Source organism: Spea bombifrons, chromosome 7 (genome assembly GCF_027358695.1).
Source record: "Spea bombifrons isolate aSpeBom1 chromosome 7, aSpeBom1.2.pri, whole genome shotgun sequence".
Classification (NCBI taxonomy): domain Eukaryota; kingdom Metazoa; phylum Chordata; class Amphibia; order Anura; family Pelobatidae; genus Spea; species Spea bombifrons.
In genome coordinates, this window is record NC_071093.1 from 35,812,482 (window position 1) to 35,837,860 (window position 25,379).

General features: G+C 36.6%; 1 protein-coding gene across 1 annotated transcript in view; it reads right to left on the reverse strand.

The window, feature by feature from the left end:
• SNX29 (sorting nexin 29) overlaps positions 1–25,379 on the reverse strand; it is a 161,528-nt gene that overhangs the window by 9,196 nt on the left and 126,953 nt on the right. Inside the window, exon 20 of the mRNA XM_053471455.1 lies at positions 12,236–12,375. Coding sequence (XP_053327430.1) covers positions 12,236–12,375 — 140 coding nt within the window. The remainder of the gene's footprint in view (positions 1–12,235; positions 12,376–25,379) is intronic.

Here is a 25,379-nt window from a genome sequence, read left to right on the forward strand (position 1 = left end):
AGATGTCTCGGGTCCAAAACGCCTCTTCACAACAACATACCCATCAGGTTAAACAGAGTGGGATAAAATGCTCTTTGAGAATATTTCTTCTGTAAAAATGTAGTTTAAAAGCAGTAATAGATCCATAAAGTCTGAAAGCCCTCCAGAATGGACGTAAGATACAGAAGAGTCCTCCAGGGCAATAATGTAGACTCTTTAAGCACAGGCAGATACAAATTGCAATGTTTGAATGTGCAGGTGAGGGCCAACTCCTCTTGTCCTGAGCATTCATTAGAATATGAGACAACAGTGAATACAGCAGAACTTTGTAGCCTGGTGTCAGAATCAAATCTATAGTTGAGGCTGATATGTGATCATTTTGGGCACAATTTAATTTAATTCTATCAATAGGAAGCCATTTTAATATTATGCTAGAAAATTTAGGCGTCAATCGGAATTTTAGTAGACAAACGGTTTGTGTTGGTCTGCAGCTGTCACGTTTCCTGGTCTGAATCAGAACCTCTGGTTACAACGCCTGATGCATCACAAGAGACTTTCGTTTTACATTCGTCAGCTTACAAACTTCTTGCTATATTCTAGCCATGGTTCCCACATCTGTGTAGGATCAGAGTATTGCCTTCAACTTCTCACTGTAGGCTTTAACATAGCAGTGCACACAGTCAGCCATTGCCCTTGGATGGTCCTGCCTGTGTCTAGTACAAGCACATTGTTGTTTCTCTAGTCCCTGTTGTGTCGTGTTGGGTTGTCTCATTTCTGGCATCCCGACCCAGCTTTTGGCATTTGTTTCACCTGACTGACTACCAACTACCAGGGAGGCACTTGAGGTTCCGGGTGGCTCATCAGGAAGTGCCATGGCCACTCGAACCCAAGGGCTCAGCCTGAGGGATCACCGGTTAGAGGGTAAAAAAAACTCCACTTTGATTCTAAGGGCGTTTCTCTTCTGTTGGTAAACATCAATCTTCGCTCAAGGGTCCCACTTGGACACTCTGAGCGTAAATGCAACAACATATTATGAAATATATGACAATTATATGTAGTTACTACATGGACAAGTTACTGCTGGATTTTTATCTCACATGTAATTAATATGATCATTTAATAATACATTTAAAAAAATGTTATGTCATTGACACAACTTTATTTTTCATCAAAAAAGTCTTCACTTTATAGCGATTCGGAGCACCTTTCTATATATAGTAGAAGGCTAGAGGGTAGGTTTTGCAAATAAATCTAGCATGAACGTGTACATGTAACACTGAATTCCATCAAACCAACCCATACAAAGTGAGAACCATGCAATTGTTATTTTATCCCACTGGAACCTCAGCATACACAGTAATAATACTATATATACTCCCATAAGTAACTTCTGGTAAAAACAAACCTATTTCCTCCTGAATTCATTTGCAGTTTCTTGCCCTTGGGTGGTTAGTTTCAGTTCTCAGTGATATCTTCAAAACTACTGTAATTTAATGATATTGAAAGTCTACCATCCACTCCAAAAAATAAAATGCCCCTTTACTCACTAATGCAGAACAAAATGGTCATTATTTTTTCTTCGCACCAATATGTTTCATATAATTAAGAAATTCTGCAACAAAACTCCCCTTTGCTCTGGATTAACGCCGTGTTTCTTTTAAAGGTAATATGAAAAGATTGCAGCAGCAATGATAATTGAGGTTATCAGAGTCTTGCTGACGCGAGGGAATGAATAACTGGCTGGGGCTTCCATGAATGACATTGGAGATTGCATGTCACTTTCCTACCAAAAGCATGTAATAGCCTTAAACCTTGGCGGAAAAAAAAAATATTTAATGCCGATAAAGTTTGAGAGAATCAAATTTGCCTATCAAGAGAGGTTTCATTAATTCAGACATTGGTGAATGAGAAGAAAAGATGAATCGGGTTACACAAATATGAATATATGAATAGAAATGTTATGTATGCAGAAAATTGGCTTGATTGAAATAATGCACACGAGACAAACCGAAAGCAGGTTTCAATCTTATATTGTATGGAGCAGGCAATTTATCTATGTTTGCAGATATATTAACATATGAGCGGATATATAAGTGATGACGTACCGAGTGTACCTCCAATTTTTAAAGATACATTTCTAATGAAATATTAACCTACTGTCTTTGTTGTCATTCTTAAGGGTTTTTGAAATATTGTTTTCTTAAAAACGATAGAAGTTTTGCATATTATAACTAAATCCCACTTCTGCCTCCAAAAACATACATTTGAGCAATTTAACATAAACCACCACTTTATATGTTATTAATAGTCAAAAAGCTTAAAAACATAGGATATGCCCCTATTAAGGCCATGAGGAAAATATCAGGAATTCTGTTAATTTCTGAATTTTTACATATAATCAGGGGTGTCTGCAGGTGGTTTCTAGTCCCAGACACAGCTATGCCAGATTGACATTGCTTTACGATAATGATTTATAAACATGTAGTGTAGAAGGAGGAGGAGGTTAGGTAAGTGGCTTGAGACATTTTCCCCATTTACAGTTTGCCAGATTATAAATTGGATTTGTAGCTTCTACACTCCCCTATATTGCTACCTCAGCTACCCTCAGACCCTGGTAAGGATCTGGCAGTAAGTATGAACATCTTAACAAAACGTCCAGTTGCTGCTTCTGATGCCAATCACACAGTGGAATTTTATTATTATGGACCATGTTGAATGATTTCATAGAGTGACGATAATAGCACAAGTTTTCTAACACTCTGCATTTCAGGAATCCAGTTCATAATCAGATGCTACAGACCCCAAAGCTACCCCAGTCCACACTTACTGAGGCTTCTTGTGACAATCTCATGGATCTTGTTCCAAAAATCATGAGGAAGTAGAGGTCCGTTCCACCATTACTACAGACACCAAAGTCTCTGACATGTCCCATCACTGTGGGATTGGCAGGTTCATTAATGAACACAATATAGGGCAATTAGTGTCATTAAACCCCGTCTAATTCTCTGGATGGAGACACAACAAATATACTGTGCAGGGGTATAACTAGAAACCACAGGGGCCCTGTGCAGCTTATCAGTGCCATCCTAACCCCCATACAGTCTGTTTGTGCCATCTTTTCCCCAGCCTGTCAGTGCCCCAAACAGCTTATCTGTGCCATCTTTGCCCTTAAACAGCTTCTCTGTGGGATCATTGCCCCCAAACAACTTGCCTGTTTCTTCTTTGCCCCCGTCTTCCAACATACACTCCGGCACACATATGTAAACACACACTGCGGTCCAAGTCAGAAAGGCCCTTTCTAAACTATTTTGAATTGGTATGAGGAGACAGAAACCAAGGGTTGCAGGGGTCGCCCGGGCCCCGTCGAAGCTGCCACCACTGTGACGCCTGTATTTACACCACTGATACTGTGTATGTCCATAAAGAAACAAATACCGAGAATCTTCTGATCCTAAATAGCGTACTGTGGAATGTTCAGGAATGCACAGATATCTAGTCTAGTTTACATCTGATTTTTGTTTTTTTGTACAGATGCAGACACCTTGCTCTATCTCTTTCGACATCAAACAGCAAGCAGAATCAGGAATGTGCAACAATTTCAAGATGGATTTCTCGTACATCGGGAAATGTGTCAGGAAAGACATATTTTTGTTAGTAGCACTGCCAAATTTCACATTTCCTTAATGTACTTGTTTATCCAATATAGCCCAAGCACAGGATTACTGGCATAATTTATAATGCAAATTATGAACACGGACAATGATGCTCTCTCATTATCGACTGCCCAAGGCGGTTCACAGCCTTTCTAGACTTGCAAAACTCAGTGTGAAAGAAAAAATCCTGTCTTGGTTGTGAGTGAATATACCACAGAGAGCTGCAAAACCTTTATAGAACCATAGCGGGTTATTGGCTTGAGCTTTAATGATGGTTTCATGGCTAGCGCGAATTCTGTCTAGCGATATACAATAAATAATTATCTGAGTTTTGCTTTTCCAATAAGCATGGTGACATAATGGTATTTTAAAGTGGTCTTTTCCAAAAAATATATTTAAAGGTAACATAGTGCTGCTATAAAACAAACTTGAAGATGTATGTAAATGATGAAGATGCTAATATTAGTTAAATGTTGCTAACACATCATGCTAAAATGATCAGTACATACACCAATCATTCTGAGACTGATCTAAGCGACATCAAGAACTAATTAAGGTCAGAGTCTTTACATCAAGAAAACCAGGCAGACTAGATGGGACGATTTGCCATTAAATTCTATGTTTCTACACTAAATATTTAGTGTCAGACATCAACATGTTAAATAATTAACCATTGGTATCTTCTCCATCATCACGACTGACATTCCTTTTGTCAGTTTTCTCCACCATGTCCTTTTCTGTCTTCTCAATCAACCCCACAAACACAATTCCTTTTGGCTTTATCTTATTAATTGTCCAGACACCATTTGCCTTTACATACTTTATATACATCTATACACAATAGGAGTATAAATGTAATCTCTACTTACATTTTATTACCCATCAATCCGCTATATATGCCTAGTTTGTTATCTTGGTATAAAATTTGTTTTTAGTCCACAAGCCCATACCCGACACCCAACTGGTCTGAAAATCCTCTGTTCTCTCACACGTGGAGATAAATGTCATTTCAAATCTAAGTCATCATGAATTCTCATTTTCATCTAGAAACAAAATGTGAACAGTAGCTATATTGAACTTTACCCAATTTTTTGTTTGATGAACCAATAGGAAAATATATTAGTCATCCTAAGCAGAGAATGATTTCCCTGATTTTTCTTTTATTCCCCAAGAAGATGGCAACAAAAAAAAGTAATTTTGTCAACTGACTATAATCATATATAGTCAAAGCCTCCAGAATACTAAAGGGATATATGCCACTTGCTGAGCAAAAGATTTATTTCAGACACAAATAGGTTTGGATGGAAGAAATGATTGTGAAAATAACAACATGGAATTACAGGGGGGGTTTGCATAACGCCAGCATGGTAGAAATCACCTTTCAATCATTCATTGCAAGAGGTATCCAAAATTGATTTTTTTTCTTTTTGGGAAAAAAATCTGTTGATTGAGAGAGGAAAACAATGAAAACATTGTTTTTACAGCAATATACTGTGCTACAATAATAAAAATGTGTCTTTTCATCAGGAAAGTCACACGTATAACTCTTTTAGGTAAGCCGTAGAATGTTCAGGTTCCTACACCAACGTGCTGGGCTTTCTTAACGCGTTATTGGGATACAGTAATGCTTGCATGGTCACCAGTCAGGCTTGAATCTATAGAGAATCCCTTGAAGGTCACATCTAGCCTATCTTCTTCCTGTCAAACTGCCTTGATCTTCATCATACTAAGTATTTCTAGTTCATCCGGTGAAGGACCTGCCAAGCTTTGCTTAACAACTAAATCACGTAACAGCCTTCTTCAGAGTCAACTTACGCCTGGCATCGATTCTAAGTTTGGTGAATTTCCAAGGCCACACTGTAGTTAAAAATATGCAACTTGCAAAAATGTTACAGTTCAATAGCTATAGTGAGATTTTATTAACAACACAACAGCACTTTTCCCTGCCATTCAGAGGTTACTATTCCTCATGTTTGTAATAACTCCAAATAACCATAAATTACATGATTAAGCGGGTACATCTGGACGTGTATTTTATTGTATCTTTATGTAATATACTTAGATAATATATACATTTATATATATATATGCATGCATTGAATACAAAAATAAGTATTAAAAGGACAGCTTATTGTCCCAGGGGTCGCTCCAAATAATAATGCATATTAAACTACTTCCGGAGTAATTCTATATGCACAATTGAAAGAAAAAAAAACAGTATTTCAGCCAAATACATCTTCAGCATGGAAAATATCCAGGGTACGGGCAAAGAGACACCATGTAAAGGGACATCTATCGTATGCATATAATGGATTGATAAGGTTGTGCCATAAAAAAATCATCGGCATTGGAAGTTCATTTAGCTCTTAAAAAGAAAAATGCAGCCATTTCTGAAAATGTTCATGTATGATAAGTACTGACCAGTGCCTGGAGGTCATTGGAAATAAACTTAGAATTTCAATGGACACAGCAGGATGCGGAATCGGGCCTCAATCATCTTTCATTTTCAGGAGGTCCATTTTCATCTTAACTTATTTCTATTCAGACCCAGATAAGTGCAAAATGTCGGTGGAAAATGGAACATTCATATTTTTAAGTTGTGTACTAAGATTTTTTTTGTGTGAGGGTGTAGCTTGAAACCATAAAACAACTTGAATAGTTGTACTATATTAAATAAGATATATAATTAGATAATTATAAAACGCTACTTTGTTTATAGTGATGAACGATTGTAGCATGTTAGTACTTTATCTTCCGTTGGAAATCTATTGGATACTATCAGAAATAAATCAATTATCATGTATACCCTAAAATGTATCCAGGATCTGTCTTAGGGACAAGACAAGAACTGACCCCCCCCAAAAGCTGTAAAATCTAAAATTGCAAAGTACTATTATCTCAATTTGTCTATGTTTTTCTGCTGACCTCAATATCGTTCTGTAATCAATGAAGGCAAATTGTGTCTCGCTTTATGTCAAACTGTATTGTTTTGTAAATAACAGTAGTTAAAGGATTTCTGGAATATTATCTCAGTCACACGTTCAGACTTTTTATCGGTATTCATTTAACTTTGAAACCAGCTTTGCCTTGTATCCCCGTGCCAGCTTAAGTTTGAAGGAGACAAGGCACTAAAGGTAAAGAAGTGATGCTAATTTGATTCCATTAATCATGTCAAGAGTGGAGCACAGTTGGTCTCATCCCTAAGGTGAGCTGTTTCTCTGAAGCAGACAATGTTTTACCACATGGCAGGTGACACATTAACTCTAGCAAGGTGCGAATCTGCTACATCCACCGGCAGAACTTAATTAATTCTACAAGATTTCCTCGTGAAAGATAAGGAGAAGAGGAAAAAAAAAAAAAACTTTAGGGAGGCATTTTCAAGTTTACATAGTCAGGAGCTGATTTATTTGTGCTGATCAAAAAAGCTTCACAAAAAAGTGGAAACGGAAGCATTTTGATTTTTGCATTTAATTAAAACATTTTTTTATATATATATATTATATTTTGAAAACAGAAGGCAGTAATGAGGAAAGAAGTATATGAAGAATATTAGCATCATTTTAGCTATGACTAATTATTCTTATCAAAATTATAATAATACATAGGATTTTAGTGTGCACAATATATATATATATATAAATTTAATTATTATTATTTATATAACACCAGCAATTTAAGTTTTCTTTGAGAAAATGGAAATCTTAAAATTGTAATTATGTTTTATTTTTGTTATATTTGCTACAAATAGTGTGTAGGAGCCTTACACACTCTTTAATGGTCCATATACGTTGATTCATCATTATGGCCCGTAATTATGAAATGTTGTAAAAGTGATGGGAATAATTGTGTAGGCAGCTGTTAACTGGCAAGCGGCAGATAAGAAGCTTTATAAGAAGACAAACGGTTGGCTCTAATCTGCAAGCCGTTACCAGCTTTACTTTTTATCACTTGCTTGTGCTGTGGCCCTGGGGTCATACATGGCTGCTTACACATGCAAAGGAACGGCAGATTAGTATGAGATCGCAGGGCTGCTAAAATAAAGAAAATATTTCATTATATGCTTATGGGGAATGCAGATAGAAAAACCACTCATTCTATATCTATATATTTAACTTTGTTCACTAACGCAAGTGACCTCTCTCTTACCTATATAGCTATGAATGTATATATATATATATATATATATATATATATATATATATATATATATATAAGCTAACAATTAACAACTGCTTCCACCGTATAGGGGATATGACAAACCGATACATATAGTATATAAAAAATAAAATGAAGACTTGCTGTCACAGACACAAACATTAAATGGCTTTCATGTACCTAGATGACTGCATGCATATATGATATAATAATTATATATATATATATTCATATAATGTATATTGTGTATAATATAGAACAGGCTGCAATGACTTTTTACTAACATATGAGAACAAATATAATTTATTAAACAATACTATTTCCATTTTACATAAAACACAACTTCAAATGTATGAAAACTAACGCCATCTTTCATCTTGCAATAGGCACTCTCTCCCTTGGCGGCAAACCCTATTGGTTTATATATCTTTACGGTAGATTTAGAAACTGGAAAATAATTTCATACCCTGGAATAAGCATGCGCTAAATGAAAACCGACCATGAACATGTATAAAACATGTACCCTATTGTCATTCTTCATTAAACACAATTACTTGTGAATCAATTTAAAATGATCCAATATCCATTGTTCGCAGTAAATACATTATACAATTTCTTAAATTATGATATTCATGCATTATTATTTACCTTTATCTCCCTTTGTCATTTTATTTCAACATATTTCCATTAGTTAAAAACATGTGCAGGTATGCAAGTTTTGTGAACCGTTCTAAAAGTGGGGTTCTCGCCATAGGGACCAACAGATTTTGCTGCAAATAGAACTAGTACGTCGGTTGCCACGGTGATAACACCACATTAAAAGCTTTACACCAGAACAGCTTTTATAAATAATCATCGTTGTGTACAAATGTAGAAAATACATTTCATGCAGCATTTCTGTAGTTTCCCGTTAGTGTTTTCCTTGTTTGAGAGAAAGCCTAGGAACGAAGCAGAAAGGCTTTCATAAAATCACTGGGAAATTGTGTTTAATGGCAACCACAAACTTTTCTGGAACTAAAGAGCCATCGTGAAATAATACAGGACAGCTTTTGGTTCTTTTTTCTCCTCTAGTGTACATATTTCTGTATTTCCTATTGTAACACATTTCACCGAAGGAGAGGTAAACTACGCTTAATTTGGTAATCCTGGATAATTTGTAATAATATTCAATACTAATAAGGCATAGCCTAGACTAAATAGCAATCTGCATTGATTTTTGGACGAAGCACTTACGTGACCCATGTTTCACAATGTCAATAATCTGTTCACCACGCATTTTGCTTGTTTAACTATATTGCCATTAACCTTTCTAAACGGGATGTAAAACCAATGTATATCTAATGTGCAATACATTAAATAGATTACTGAGCAGTCTATATATAATATTAAGATTAGCCCTTTACACAGTAATATGACCAGGAATACTAAGTAGTAATATTACACACGCCATAGATGTGACAAAATCCAGAGTGTCCCATTTTAAGCAGGACAGCGTAAATTTTCAGGCACTGTCCTACCTTTGCGGGATGCAATGACATAAATTGATATCTTAGAGATACAAATGAAAATCCAAATGTATTAAGACAGGCATTGCTGTCCAATAACGTTGCGGCTGATGATGGCGAGAGCTGTAGTTGTTAAATGAGTGGGTGAATGGGACATCAAAGTTTGGGACACTGAATACTAAGGGATAATGTAAAAGGACTATTTCAAAGAAAGAATGATAGAGACCTGGAAGATGAATGCACAAGGCTGTGTCTGATTTAAAGATAAACATACAGAGAATATGAAAAGTATCAACCTATAGCAGGTACTTTTGGCTAAAGCAGAATTACACATTTATTAAAGTGCCCTTTTTTGGGTGAAACAGTCCCTATTTGGGACCCAAACCCCTCAGACTCTCTTTCCTCTCTTGATGTCCCTCTTTTCTAGGCGCTCAAAAAGTTGGTATTAAAAGTTGGTATGAGTGTTATATGTAAGTGTTAAACTGTCCCGAAACCTTGTTTAATTACCTTAATAGTTATTAACAGGCCACAAAGTCACGTAAAAGTCATGCCTCACAGCCACACCTCACACCCTTTGAAACGTTGGCGGGTATACCAATGCATATCTATGTATAGAAACTTACAATCAAGCTGAACTTTATTGTAAAATCAACGTCTTGACTTGGAAAGCTGTCCTCAATGGTAAAAAAAAGATTTCACATTTAAAAGTGCTTTGCATTACAACCACATTCTGACTGATACAAAATGCATGTGGTTGGAAACAGGAGTCAGAATTAGGCCTATTTGATTTGAGCTAACACTTTTGACACTAGACAGCGAAATGACATTAATATTCATTACTAATTATCCTAGCTCATCTTTTGGAAGAGCACATACTTGCCCTTTTCCTCTGCTGCTGTCTTAAATAAGAAAGTAGAAAATATTCCTTTCTTAGCACGGATCCAACTCGTCCGTAAAAAAGGCAAAACATTTTAGAAATGTGGCCTTATTTCATGTATCCTACCCTAAGCCTAAAGCAGACAGCCATGGAGATGAGGCGAGGGAATGGCTTGCCCTTGGAAGGGGTATGGTCGGGACCAACTGCCCGCCATACCTCAAGAGCCACCTTGTGTCGCTGAGAGTGGTGGCCGCGTAGGAGCGGCACTGGGGGTCTGTGCTGTAACGGCACATATCTTTACTGATGTTACAGCTCCTTAGTCACTGAGGGGATAACAAAGGATCTCCCAACTGACCCATGAACCCCACTGCTGGCAACGGCAGATACAGGGACACTCGGGAGGTATGCACTCCAACAACATAATGCTTTACAAATAAATGTCCACTTGAGCCATGCATTATTCACAGCCATAAAGGATTTCTTGGTATGCGTATGTTTGAGAAAGAGCTTAAGAGGACTTCAAAGAAGATCATGTAGTGTCCTACATTATGTGCAAAAAATGTAATATACCTTTTTGCATGCTAGATTTTAAGGAATCATGCGGATTCTGACTGCTTGCCAGTTCTATTGACAGAATGTCAATAAAACCATGTCGTGCGACAAATGACCTTGGTAACCTTCAGTCCGTCAATGAAAAATTACCTTCAAATATAAAAAAACGCAATCATTTTATCTCAGAAACTCTTTTTAATTTATGGAGATAAGATTAAGCGGATTCTTCTCGAGTAATGAATGGATTGTAACCAAATACTGTACAAAAAAAAAGTTAGCCACAAATACACGTAGGTGTGCATTAATTCAAACACCTCTGGTTATTAATGATTCTGCCTTCATTCACAAGGGAAATATAAAATCAATATAGATTAGATCACGATTCTGCTTTAAAACATGAATTTTAACACTTTTAATCTCCTGTTCCAATGAAAGGGTTGAAATTTGATTTTTGTATCTATTTATATTTTTAATAGCACTATAAATAATGGGAAATTTGCATGAAATTGTATGCTTTTGTTTTTTTTTAAGTTTTAAACTAAAGATAATAATGGCACAGGTGTAGAGATATCTGTCACACGTTTTATGTAAAGTTAAAACATGTTTTATGTGAGAAATGACAGAGATCGTCTTGGTTTTGGCACAGTTAAATCTATGATTTCTAAAAGAAGAAGCTGTTCAGACTGCAAACATGCTTAGGTTTCCTATCATCTGGGTAGATTTTACCTGCAACTACTTTTTATTTTTATTGAGCCCGAGGGGAATGTTTTTTTATTACAATTGAAGATGTATGAGAGAAAAACAAAGTGATCAGAAGAGTCAAAGCTACCTCTATCTGTACAGAGGAGCCTGAAACTCAATATCGTACGGAGGAGCCTGAAACTCAATATCGTACAGAGGAGCCTGAAACTCAATATCGTACGGAGGAGCCTGAAACTCAATATCGTACGGAGGAGCCTGAAACTCAATATCGTACCGAGGAGCCTGAAACTCAATATCGTACGGAGGAGCCTGAAACTCAATATCGTACGGAGGAGCCTGAAACTCAATATCGTACAGAGTATATACTCATATACTTATTACATACATATTCCACACTCCTCCCTTCCCATAGACGACCCCTAGCAGGACATGGTCTGAGAACATAAAATGTGGTGGGATACCTCAAAACTTTGCCACAGGGCCCTTCTCATACTGGCATCTGTTGGGTAGATATAATGAGTGTTAGCCTTTAAAAAGGCATTCAATAGGGATTGCGCAACAAGAAAAAAGCAAATCCAGTGCGAGGAGGTATAAGTAGGGCAATCACCAGAAACATTTCATTAGTTGCTATAGTGATTGAACCATTTACCTTTTCTTTGCCCCGGGTTTTCTCATTATTATACTGGACATTGGACAAAGATTACTATTAAATTAAATTAGCAGCTTTAGCAGTAATAGGCATGTGTAACAAGGTATTTTGTTATGTTTTAGGTGCATTTTCAACAAGCAAATTGAAAACAAAAGTTACTTACGTAAAGAACGGCATTAGCTGTGTCAAGCCTTCTTTGTTAGGTCTGGCAGCAAACTCTGGCACTGTCTGAATGACTTTGTTCATTACATGTCTCAAGTAATTCTGTAGTTGCTTCCTTCGTTCCTCCACAAATTTTGCATCCTAGGGGGGAAAAAAGACTCTTAGAATTCCTATTTTAAGATCCTGAGGTCATCTGTTTTAATCCAATAGATACATTCGTAACTGAAACTCATTAAAAATACTTTCAGCTTGTGCCGTTTATTCAACAATCAGTGTAATTGATTTGGAGATACTTAGTTTAAAAGATTACCACTGTGATCTGTGTCTCAACATGGCACACGTAGCATTAGCAATTTCTATGCTGAAGGTACCTCCCTTCTTATTGCTAACAAAACTTTACATTATTTTTTTTATTATTACTTCAGCCCTATTTCATGTTAAATGTGTCCATTTCCAATGCATTTTAGTGCAGTCATTCTTTAGTTACTGGACTTCGGTTTCATAACTCATTGGTCTCCTCAATGCTGAGAAGGCATGCAGATACAGGGAACACCTAATTGGCCCCAAATTTATTCTGCAGCATGGAAATGACCCCAAACGTACAGCCAAAGTAATTAAGAACTATATTCAGTGTAAAGAAGAACAAGAAGTCCTGGAAGTGATGGTATGGCCTCCACAGAACCCTGATCTCAACGTCATTGATTCTGTCTGGAATGAAGAGAGAGAAGCAACTGAGGCTGTCTAAATCCACAGAAGAACTGTAGTTATTTCTCCAAGATGGGAACAACCTACCTGCCGAGTTCCTTAAAAAAAACTGTGTGGGGAAGAATTGATGCTGTTTTGAAAGCAAAGGGTGGTCACGCCAAATATTGATTTGATTAAGATTTCTCTTCTTTTCACACATTTTGAACGTTATTAAATGCTAAAAATAAACTATTAACATGTCTATTTTTTTTTTAAAGTATTTTTACTCTACAGCATTTTTACTCATTTGAACCCTTGGATTTTATAAAAGGTCGGGCCTCCTTTGGCAGCAATAACATCAAACAAGCACTTCTGGTGGCTGCAGACCTGCTTTCTTGGAGATCAAGGGGCATCGTAACTTAAGATCATATCATATTTTAAGACTAATTTATACACAAATTCGTTAGTTTTTCTTGCTACATATTATAAAAATTCATAAAAGTTTATCGTAAACTTCCAGGTGCAGCTCAGTCGGTTAGGAACCCAATCAGTAGAAAGCAACTCAACAGGTGCTACTCAACAGTTAATTTACAGAATGATTTCCAAGTTCACTACAGCTTTATCTGTTTAAAGGAGAACATCCATTGGAAGAGCATAGAGCTGAACTCCACATTTTTTATTACACACAACACATTCTCGGGAGTTATTTATTTGAACCTTGCCGCCCTCAGCACACTATAAAAGAAACCCTGCATTGTTTAAAGCTTTTCATTTTCTCTGAAAATAATTGCATTTTCATTACAAAAGAAGTGACCATGAGTTCTACATGTACTTCAAGATTATCTTGGAAAAAATCTTACTAAATGAATCTGTTCACATGTTACACTTCATCAATGTGGATGTGGGTCAAACTCATCTTGAATTTTAACAAAGATGCTTTACTACATATAAGTCATTTGTAGCACAATCACCTGGGGTTACAAACTACTGTCTGAAATTCATCCAATACTGACCACAGGATAATAAACCTTGAGTGTTTTCATGTTTGGTTTATCTCCACAATGGTTATGGTTTCCGTCTGCAGAATCTGCCGGCGCTTTATAAATAAATGTAATGTCATAAATGTAATGTAGTTTAGAGAGCAAAAATGTAAACCTGCTTTATCATCTCCAAAAGTTGTATAATTCTAAGGTGGTCAAAGATAAATGAGGACCCAAGGTTGTTTTTAGTTTTGAGTCAACATAGAATCATAAGGCTTGATTCACTAAAAGGACAACTGTCAGGAGAATAACAATATCAACTTTCTCTCTTCACTGTTAATTTTAATGGGCTAGCACTGACAAGTTTCTCCAGTAAGAAGCGCATAATACACAAGTTAATGTGCGAGGAGAACAAAGTACCTATATGGCATTATACAGGGCAAGCCAAGCTCTTCCTACAGCAGAAGCTCATCAGGGCAGTCAAAAAACGGTACTGTAAACATACATTTTAGCGAAAAACTAAAGAAAAAGAAAAACCATAGAATTTGAAAGCAGATAAGATCCATTTGGCCCATCTAGTCTGCTCATTGTTCCCTGCAGTACCAACCTCTACTATGTCTGGAACGCTGTTCCTCTTATCTACCACAATCTCAGTGAAGTAGAACTTCCCTACATTACATCTAAGCCTTTAGTTTTAAAATATGTCCTTACATTTCCCTCCTCCTCTCTTGTACATACGTTTTATTGAACCCCTTTATGTATTTAAATGTTTCTATTGCATCTCTCTTCCAAGTTAAATAGTTGGGATCTTATGGTCTTTCCTTTTAGTTTTTATTCTGCGAACATCACCATTTTAATATCCCTTCTCTGAACTCCCTTCAGAAAATCTGTAATCCTTAAGGAGATGGGATGTCTAGTACTCTACATAATAATACTCTAGGTGAAGTCTCACCAGAGATCTGTGAAGTTGCATAAACACCGCCCTCGAGCTGCAAGAATATTAATGTTTCTGGCGATTCCATGAGAAAGCAAGCTACAATTTAACATCATAACTCTTAGTTAATGTAATAGCAGCCTAGTATAACAAATACATATCTTTTCGTACCTTGGACAACTGTTCTTTAAGCTATTAAATAGGTTACAATGAAATTTCTGAATAACAGTACAATATCACAACATTATAGAAGATTTGAAAAGGTTCTGAAGAACTGATGCTAGATGGAGAAAGCTCCAGGGTAAAAGAATAATCATCACTGGACTTATGGAGCAAATGAATGCTAAGAAAACACTTGATATTGGCTTATCTTCCTAAGCGGTAGAAATGCACAAAGACTGAAGTAAGTCTGATTACTCATTGTTGTCACCGAGTTTCCCACAGTAGCGGTTGCTCACGATGTGATGCTGTGTGACACAGTCGCTCCTGCTGAGAAAATAGGGCTAACACAGAAGAGAATGTTTTGGCACACGATACCCTTTTTCAAACACTATAATTCCCACAACTTTCCCACATAAAAGGAAAGTAATCTGGTTTTTTTTTCTGGATGGGACCCCCAGGCATTACAGATTTAGTAAAATAGATTCAGCTTTGAATAAATAAATTTTAGCTGATGTCATGCCAATCTGTGCTCCAGTTTTCAAACCTAATTTATGGAAGAAAATTGGAAGGTTTTAAAAACACTCAGCATATTTTTACTGTTTGTCTTAGATTTAGGATTTGATTATTTGGTTTTGTTGACATTGCACACCATCTTATTCATACATAGCTTCCTAGAAATGTTTGCTTGCTTAAGCCTATTGTTGTTTTGTTTTTATTTATAACTAATAGAAATCTACCTGTTGTGGACAATGTCTTTGGTTGCATATTTTGATACCGTCCATATTGATATTTGACAAGGTATGGGTCCTGGTTATAGGTAATCGCGATATGCCTCGAAGCAGCAAAAATGTCAAAGGCAAAAAAAAAAAAAAAGAGATAAAAAGAGATTCATAGCAGATGAAGAATGTACAGTATGTGGCAAGAAAAGAGCCAGAGAGCAATCGATATTAAAAAATTGTAAATAAATCTAAACCTGATGGCTCTCGAGCATTATGTAAGTGGATACTGGATTTGGTATTGTTCTTTGGGGAGATCTGCATTGAGGGGCGCTTGAATTACTTTTGTCCTATTTGCCTCGCGTTGAAGCTTTGCAGGTCTTCTTGTTCTGTATTAAAGCTGTCTGGGCTGTGTAAAGAACTATAACTTATTCACTGCTTATTCTGACTAATTGTATACCACTACTAGTTCACCATCAATCAAATAATATAACGTCAAAACAAACTTTCAAGAAACGATGTTCTATAAGGGCCTAAGAAGGCATAAGCAACAAGGAGCTGCTCTTCATTGGCTTTGATATATAAAAGATGGCACGATAGGCTGTTGTGTGCATGTGTTATTTGACTGATATGTTTCTTTCCACTGATCCGTAAGCAGCTTGATCAACATGGCGCCATGCACAAAACTACCCGTGAGTTGGGATCTTTCCATCATCATACAACCCTGATTTTAATAGTTACATCAAATAAAATCAGCTCATTCATCCATTCGTAAGATTGCAAAAAAAAAAACTCCACCAAATCTCTTTAATTTCTAACTCTATCAAATATTTCATTTACATTTGAATCAAACTCCATTTTATGTGACCTTCCCTAGAGAAATGTTTTTTGAATGGTTATAAAATCATTCTCTTGGATGAATTAAAGTACATGACTTGGTCTTGCAGTTCAAAATGAGCATTAGATAAATACCGCATACTTATTGAGACTAATAAGTATAATACAATTATACATTTAATGAACCTAAATATTAGGGGGAGTTCTATCTCTACAGAAAGGAGTAAAAAATGCATTGTTGGGTAACAGCAAATATATTTTTGAAGAACAATCATATTTCTTTCCCATATTTCCAAAAGCAACAACTGCTGTGTCAAATGAGACAGGAAGGTGGTAAATGAGAATAGTGCCCAAAGCGTTATAGAAATGGATTTTACACAAGTTCCCTGATGATTTGATCAATTGCCTATTGAACTGGACACGAAAAATATACATACATTGTCGGGCCTCTCCATCATGTGTCACTGCGACTTGGGTAACCCGAGGCTATAGAGATGCTGTTGACGTGCATGGAGTGAAGTATTTGCGTGCAATATTATTCCATATATAACAGAAGAAGAAAATGTGTCATATATCATTAAGTGCTTTATGTTGTATAATATCAGAACTAAATATAAGTTATTACAGGAGGGCAAGAGTTCACTTTGTAGGGTCACAGATTGAATAACCTCTGACAGTTTTCTCAATAATGGGATGGTTTTAACCAATATCTGCATCTGCCTTCAGATGCCACTCTGGTAGACAAACCCATCAAATAATTAGTATTAAAGTCCCATTATAAATGGTTACTACTAGTATATCCGAAAAACAGGTTTCATTATTTTTTTAAAATGTATGGTTTTCATAAAGTCCAATAGGTTTCACCGAAGCATATCTGCAATTTAGTACACAACAGAATGCCTCAGTCTTGATCACCCAGAGGGGCATTGGACTAATGATGATGAATGAGGAAAGGTCTTACTAAAGGACTTCATTAGCTGGGGACTTCAATAACTTAAACAGCTCAGTATGGTACTTGATTAGGGAAAGTCAACCAAATATCATAACACAATGTCTACACAATGGCAGCTTCCAGGTCTAGAGCTAAATGAAAAAGTGTTTTTACTCAAAGCTACACTATATTTATAGAACACAGAATACCGTATATCGTTCATGGTAGATCTATTTTTTTCCATGGTACTTACAATTTAAACAGAAAAGCCTCATAATACAGCGAGTAATATAGTTAATATATTTATAACCTTTATAGAATAAAGAGAGTGCTCAGCTCTAAACATCAAAACAGACACTTTATAAGCTGAATTTTAATAGACCAAATTGGACTGGTTGTTCTGTATCTTTATACAAACCTAGTCACCCAAATGAGCACAATGCTTCTCTGTCTAAGCACCAGAACACTAAACAAGCATAACTTATTTGAAAATCCTTTGGTTTAGCTCTCAGGGCCCCAATCAAACACGGTATGAGAAGCAACAAATCTGGATCGAAGCCCAGGCTACGAAAGCTGCCAGGATTGCTTTGCGAGTTACTTAATGAGATCCAACAGCTTGCGATACCACTGTTTTTCAGCCTCGGCATCCCACCATGCCACTGTTGCCATTAATGTATAAAATAGCTCATACACTTTGAGTTATCTCTCTATTAAAAAAGAACATTCAAGCGTTTCATAACGATTAGCATTGTTTCAAATTTACATTTCAAATATTCTTGAATTGAACACGTAGGAACTATATATGTCTGTTAATTCATTCTACATATGAACCAGTATGCTTCAGTGTGAATGTCATTTTGAAGACATGCTGACTAACTCCTGAAACTATAACTCACACTCCTTTCTACCTATAGCATGAGAATTAAAAGGGATATTGTTTTTACATTTTAAATCAGGACAAAATATTTAAAAAAAATGAGTATTTTTGATACCAAGGAAATTGGCATCTACTAATGCTAAAAAAATATCAATAATAATAATGCTTCGATCATTATTGCGATGAAGGGAAAAAGACATGCATGAAAGTTTATCTGTCAGACACCTCACATAGATTGTAGTATTTGTCTATAGAATGCAATTTAGTGCCGATTAAAAAGAGAAAAAGAGTGTGGGGGGGGAAGCAAAGTGAAAATCAGAATGTTGTTATAAACCAATGTTTGTTGAATTCGTACAGTTAGATCTTGAAACTGCTGCACGTGATCTTCCATTTGTCTCCAGAAAGACTTATATGTAATTGCTAACTGCAAATGGAAAATGAGCTTTCTTTTTATTGTCAATTTAATGCTCCCGGAGGATGCGTCAACATGCGCTGAAAAAGCTAGTAATTTTTGTGCAATTCAAGAACTTGAAAACACTACTAAATAGTTGAATTCATGCATGTTTTGAGAGAGGAGAATTTTGTTTATATGTCTAAACTGCCCTGATAAAACCAAATTAATTCAAGTACAAGTGTGAAAACTGAAGATGATTGGGAGTGATTAGATCATAAACATTTGAGTATAATTTCACAAACATATAATTTTTGACCAAAAATCTCCGGATAAAGCCCTGCTTTCCTTGGGTATAGCGTCAGTTTTTTCTTTCTCTGGGCAGGGGAGTGGCGTGTGGCCATACTCACTCCCCCCCTACATCCTGCCAACTCCTCACCCACTTCCCTGCTCCTCGCCTTTGAAGTTCCTCTGTATGTCTGTAACACATATTTGGTCTTTTACGTAAATGATAGGTCATTAGAAAGTGCTTTGTATTGCCCCTAAATAAACCTATATTAAAATCAATAGCACCCTCCACTCACCCACTTCTTTTTCTATATCGGGGAGCTTTGTGTATTTCCGTGGAATGTTTGCGAAAAAACCACTTAAACAAGCTAGTGTTCTAGCACCATCAAAAGGGGAGAGGATTAACTGCAAAGCATAATGGCGGTTAGTTATAAAGAGTAATTGTGGTCTTTAAAGTGGTCTTGTGAGTACGGTAACTAATGGGATCCCTCTGCTAACTTCACTATTCAATTAGTTGTTATGAGGGATAAGCCTTGTTGTTTCTTTTAGAAATATTATCCTTCAGTAGGGAAAAAGGGAAATTCAATATTTTACTGTATGACATGTTCTTTAATTTCTGGACTGTTTTCTTATAGAAACAGGAATATAAAATGTGACGGCATTCAGCAACACCGAAAATGCACTGCGTCACAAGCGCCACTGCAATAGATTTTGCCGTTCAAAGATGGCCCAAAAATAGGACATGGGCACATACTGACCAGATGTCTAAATTCCCCAAAAATGTCCTTTTACCTCCCAAATAACCAAACAAACCCATGCACGGGTGGTATCACTGTACTCAGCAGATGTTGCTGAACACATATTGGGTGTTGTGTGACATATACCAGGAGCTGTAAACTCATACCTGAAGTAAAATCTGTGTGGGGAATTTTTTTTAAAAAACAATTACTACCACAAAGTTTGACAAAGACTAGCGGCTAGGGGTAGAATTAGTGAATGGAAATACTAGCATTTGAAATACCCTGGGGTGTTTGTTTTCAAAAATATATAGTTTGATGGGGTAAATTGCAATATCCTGCTTCAAAGATGTCCCAAATAGCACATGGGGCACAAAATTACCAGATTTGGAAAAAACTGTTTTGAAATAGCAAAGTGCTACTTGTAATTATTGCCCTACAACTTGTGGAAAAAAGCAAAGAAAACATAAAAACATTGGGAATTCAGGGCAAAAGTCAGAAAAAGTCCCTTTTTTATATAGTAAATGACATTTAAAGAAAGCCGTTCTTGTCTTGAATTAAAAAAAAAAAACAATATATAACTTGTGTGGGTTCAGTAAATGAGAAAAAAGAAAATTACAGCTAAACACGAGCACTTCAAAATTTTTTTAACATTGTCACAAAAACTTTCCTCGTTTTGGAAAAGATACAGCCACAGAGGAAAAGGGGAAAAAACTGCAGCTTTTAGCAATTCTAATTCCTTCTTTGTTTGCAAAGCAGTTTAAGTAACCCACTGTATTCTTATTTTTTCAGTACATGCAATTAAGCTGCATGTCACTTCTAAATCAATTCACCATACATTAGAATTGTTTCAGCGCCTGACTGTTAGAAGAAACAGTTTGTAAACAATATTTTATGGCAGCGATATATTTCATGCTTAAATCAATACCTGTGTCTCTACGCTATGTTTGGAACATGTTTCTTTGATGACGACAAAAAAAGTGGCTGAGCATTTTATTGATCTGTTGGTAGGATTGTATTAAACTTGTGTACGCACGGAAAGTCTGTCTAGACAAGACTGATTGGGAGCTGGTAACCTGTTTGAAGAGGCTGTAAACTACAAATATTCCAAAAATTGCTATTACCATGCATAATACATAGATTAGATTTAAATAGGTGACTCTAATGATGTTCCGTATAAAGTACAAGGGTATCAAACAAGAAATATTTTTTGTGGAAATGTATTTTTTTCTACACAGCTTTTTCAACCTATATGTTCCCTGAACGAATTGATAGAGACGGGGAATAAACTCAGCTAATCACATGGAGATGCTGGAGGTGGATTATTGTGCCATTAGATTTTATTGATAAAGTAAATAGAATTGGTATGATTATTTGGAAATACTTTATTGATCTGTAAATATTCTCGAAAGCAGAAGGCGGCCATATTTTGTTGTGGGATCAAATAGCCATACTTCCCAGGGTAGGCTACACCGAGTTCTCCCTCCTCTAGTGGAGTACCTCCATCAAGGATGGGACTGGCTGCAATATCTCAATTTTATTTATTTTTTATTATTTTTATTTTTGTATTAATCTTCTTTTTTGTCCTTTTATTCTGAATACAATACATTTTGAGAACCCATTTCTAAAGTAATCAGCTTTTTCTGTTTGTAAATGGGATAGAAACACTTGCTACTGTTATAAAGTATATATTATGTGTAGACATGGCATGTCCTTTACCAAATTTGTATTTAGTCTGCCGATAAAGTAGTATGCTTAGCTAGAAACATTAAATATCATTAAACTTCAGTTTAATGTCGTTTTATCTAAAAAATGGTTTAGTATAATGTTCAATTGTTCACCCTATGGGACGACTTCATGTATTTAAACACTACAATTTCAATAATTTAAACCTTGTAACTTTTATTGTATGTATTCCTGCTGATTTGGGTTACTCGCTGCTGTGCCTGGGGTACATTTAAATGTTATTTTATTGGTATCTTTAAAGCTATTGGCCATTTCCGCTCATTTTATTTCAGAAAGAGATTTCCCTGTAAACTGCGAGATGCATCGCGTTAAATACAAACCTTATATTTACTAAATAATTTCATACACAAAAGCTAAAAAAGAAAATTGGCATCAATGTGCTAAAATAAAATGTAAACATTAAAAAAACCTACCAAGCTTCCCCAGTGCATAGAGAATGTTCAGCATTAAGCATTGCAGTCACGATTTTAAGCTAAACTCAGGAATAAATGCATTCACAAAACACTTGGAATTTTTGGAAACATGCAAAACCAGATTGCAACTATTTATATTTAAACCATGTTCACGTCTATGCGTCATGGGAGCAGATGCTTATTTTTGTATTTAGCAATCCATTTACTTACCCTAACAATGGTAAAGATGACAGTTACCATGTGGCCCCGTTTAGTAAGCGGTTTGAGCCTGTTTACAATGTTCTAGTGGGGCTGAGAGACCAGAGATTCTCCCATCCGTTTCATAAAGTATAAAACAAATCACAGTGCGCATTATAATATCCAACACAAGTGGATTAATCACAGAGGCAGCTTTGACTTTCTTGTCATTTTTTTTATATGCTTCCAAGTGATTTTATCTATGAGGAGAAAAATTGATTCATAGTTATTTGTTAGGGGCTTCGGGTTTTTGCACATTCTTAGCTAAAATACGAAACAAAACTTCATGTGGGACACCTGACCATTACACCAAAGGGTCTTTGATGACATCACATTCTAAATACATAGACATAAATAAATAGTTGGTTCCCCCCTTTGTGGTTATAACAGTTTCCACTCATCTAGGAAGGCTTACCACACATTTCTGTGGGAATTTTTGCCCATTCATCCAGTAGAGCATTTGTTAGTTCGGGCACTGATGTTGAGCGAGAAGGCCTGGCTCGCAATCTCCAGTTCATGCCAAAGGTGTTCAATGGGGTTGAAGTCGGGGCTCTGTAAGGCCAGTCAACTTCTTCCACACCAAACTCATCCAGAAAAGTCTTTATGGACCTTGCTTTGTGCACTGGGTCACAGTCATAATGGAGTAGGAAAGGGTCTTCCACAAAATGTTCCCACAAAGTTGGAAGTAGAGGACTGCATTGGGAGGCAAAAAACTTGCGGGCGTGTGTGGTCTTGCTGGTGCTGCGGGCGGGAGCGGGCGGTCAAGCACTGTACCTGCGGGTCCCGGTAATCCCGCAAGGCTGCCTTCTCGCTGCTCCCTTACAGTGTCTCCTCTCTTGCTCCGCCCAGAAACAAAACGGAGTCACGTGATGTGGCGTCACTTCCCGTGACTCTGCCTTGTTCCTGGGCGGAGCAAGAGAAGAGATGCTGTGAGGGAGCAACTCGAGGGCAGCCTTGCGGGACTGCACAGGAAATCTGCAGTTCAGGTAAGGAGGTGGGACACAAATGGCACGGGAGCGGGCGGGAGTGGAACACCCACATTGCGGGAGCGGGCGGAACTGGGCAAAAAATCAGCGGGAGCAGGATTAAAAAAGCAGTCCAGCGCAGGGCTCTAGTTGGAAGCATGGCATTGTCCAAAACTTTAGTATGTCCCCTTCAACTATGCTTCCATTAAGGCTCATTAAGCAGAGGGACACCAGGGGCCTGATCTCTCGAGAGGCCACACATGTCATTTGGTGACCACTGGTGTTAGATATTTGTTTGTCTTAAATATCCAAACTTTTCTGTGAGCAAAGAGCAATCAAGACCATGGCTTCTAAGTCTTATTTAATAAAGAAGTATACATACAGCATTGAGTGAAGACAGTTGGTTGTAGAAGCTATAGGCTCTGTATTCTTGAAATGGAGGAGAAAGAAACGACCTTGCCCTTCTAAACATGAGTTTTTATACCCTTTACGTTAGGGTATAAGGTCTTACTATATATGGGAAATATTTGAATTTTAGGAATCCTATTGGAGCCTTCATATAATAGACTGGCTTTCCAAAGAAGACCCTGTAACAGTTACGTCACCTGATTGAAAACACATGTTCCGCCCTGTCCACCACACATTCTGAGCTCCTAGAAAAGAGGAACACCAGGAAAGGAAAGGACGACAGATAGATTTGAGTCCTAAAGGAAACATTTGGGAGGCACGCTTAAAAATACCAAGAGACAGCCAAAACTTAGCTAATGTATGATGAATTCATATTTCTGTCTTGCTTTTACTAGTTATGTTTTCCTCACAAAGCACTCCCAAGTTAAAGTGTTTTCTTTGTAAACTTTTACAGAGCTTTCCTTTTGTGTTCTCTCTCTTATTATATATTGAACACCAGCTGAGGGAGGAGGCGATTCATAAAACATTAGCTTTGTGTTGGAGACGTTTTGAATATTAGCATAAGTGCCTCTCAGCCGAACACTGACAGAAAGCTTCATTTTTTTCTGATACAATCTTAAAGCAGCACACAGAGAGGTGCTGTCAGCAGATTGTGAGGAGAAAAAGATGCGTCTGTTTACATGGCGCTATATCTGTGAGAGAAAAAATAAAAACATTCCTTTGTTACGTCCAATTTGCCAGCCAAGTAAATGTGTTAGAAAATTAGAGGCCTATGATGTGAATTATGTTATAAGGCAGCTAGTTGTTATTATTTTATTATAAAGCAACAGGTAGGTTATGCTAACTTGCAACTCTGTACTAGAATCCTAACTCTCAGTCATAAAGGCCACTGAGTTTATTAAATGGGAAGGCCAGTTTCTTTTCTTCTATCAGAAAAATATGTTTTCAAAAATATTTCTAAAATGTTTCTAGAATCTGCATAATGTTTTCAGGCAGCTGCATATCAGTACTAGCTCTGTTATCTTATCCCAATCTACTAGAGTCTCAGACTCCTTATCATACTGAGTTGTGGTAAAAAAAAATAGAGCGACTCAGTCTTAATCTCACAACCAGACATTCTGACTGATGACAATCAATGGAGGAATGGACTTCCATAATAAATCAGCTCAGTTGGGTGTTGGAGCATAGAAGATAACCCAATATATCACATGACAAACAACAATGACAACCTTCAGGAAGGTTGTTGGAACAAAATGACACAAATGGAACAGCCTCTTATCAGAAGTAGGCATAATGCTACACTGAATTTAAGACAAAATCAGGGACTGTATTGTTCCTATTTGCCATCAAATTCTATGTTTCAATATAATCTATAATATATATCCCAATAAAAATCTGCCTTTTCCACTGTTAAGTATCCCTTTCAGTATTTTGAGCATGTTCGTGGTTATTAGAAATGTTGTCAATAATGTTTTTAAATAAATCTCCACCATGAAATGTTGAGAAAGGTGACGATCTGTTTAGAAAGCCCAGTTTGGGTTGTTGGCGCTTGGATGTGCAGAAGAAAAAAGAAAACAAGAAAAAACAAAATAAGTAAGAATATATCAATCTAACAATAAAAGATTGGCACGCATTAAACGACTCATGCATTAAAGAGATGGAGCCTTGCTGGCATATGAAAACATAATGCAGGGATAGACTAAAGGAAACCAAGCAATGAATTTGCCTTACCCATCAAATTACCAACCCTGGAGATATGCAGCCACTTCAGTCAAATTTTGTAGTTGCTATAGCGACAAACTGGGAGGTCTGCCAAATTTAACAAGATTTTACTACGAT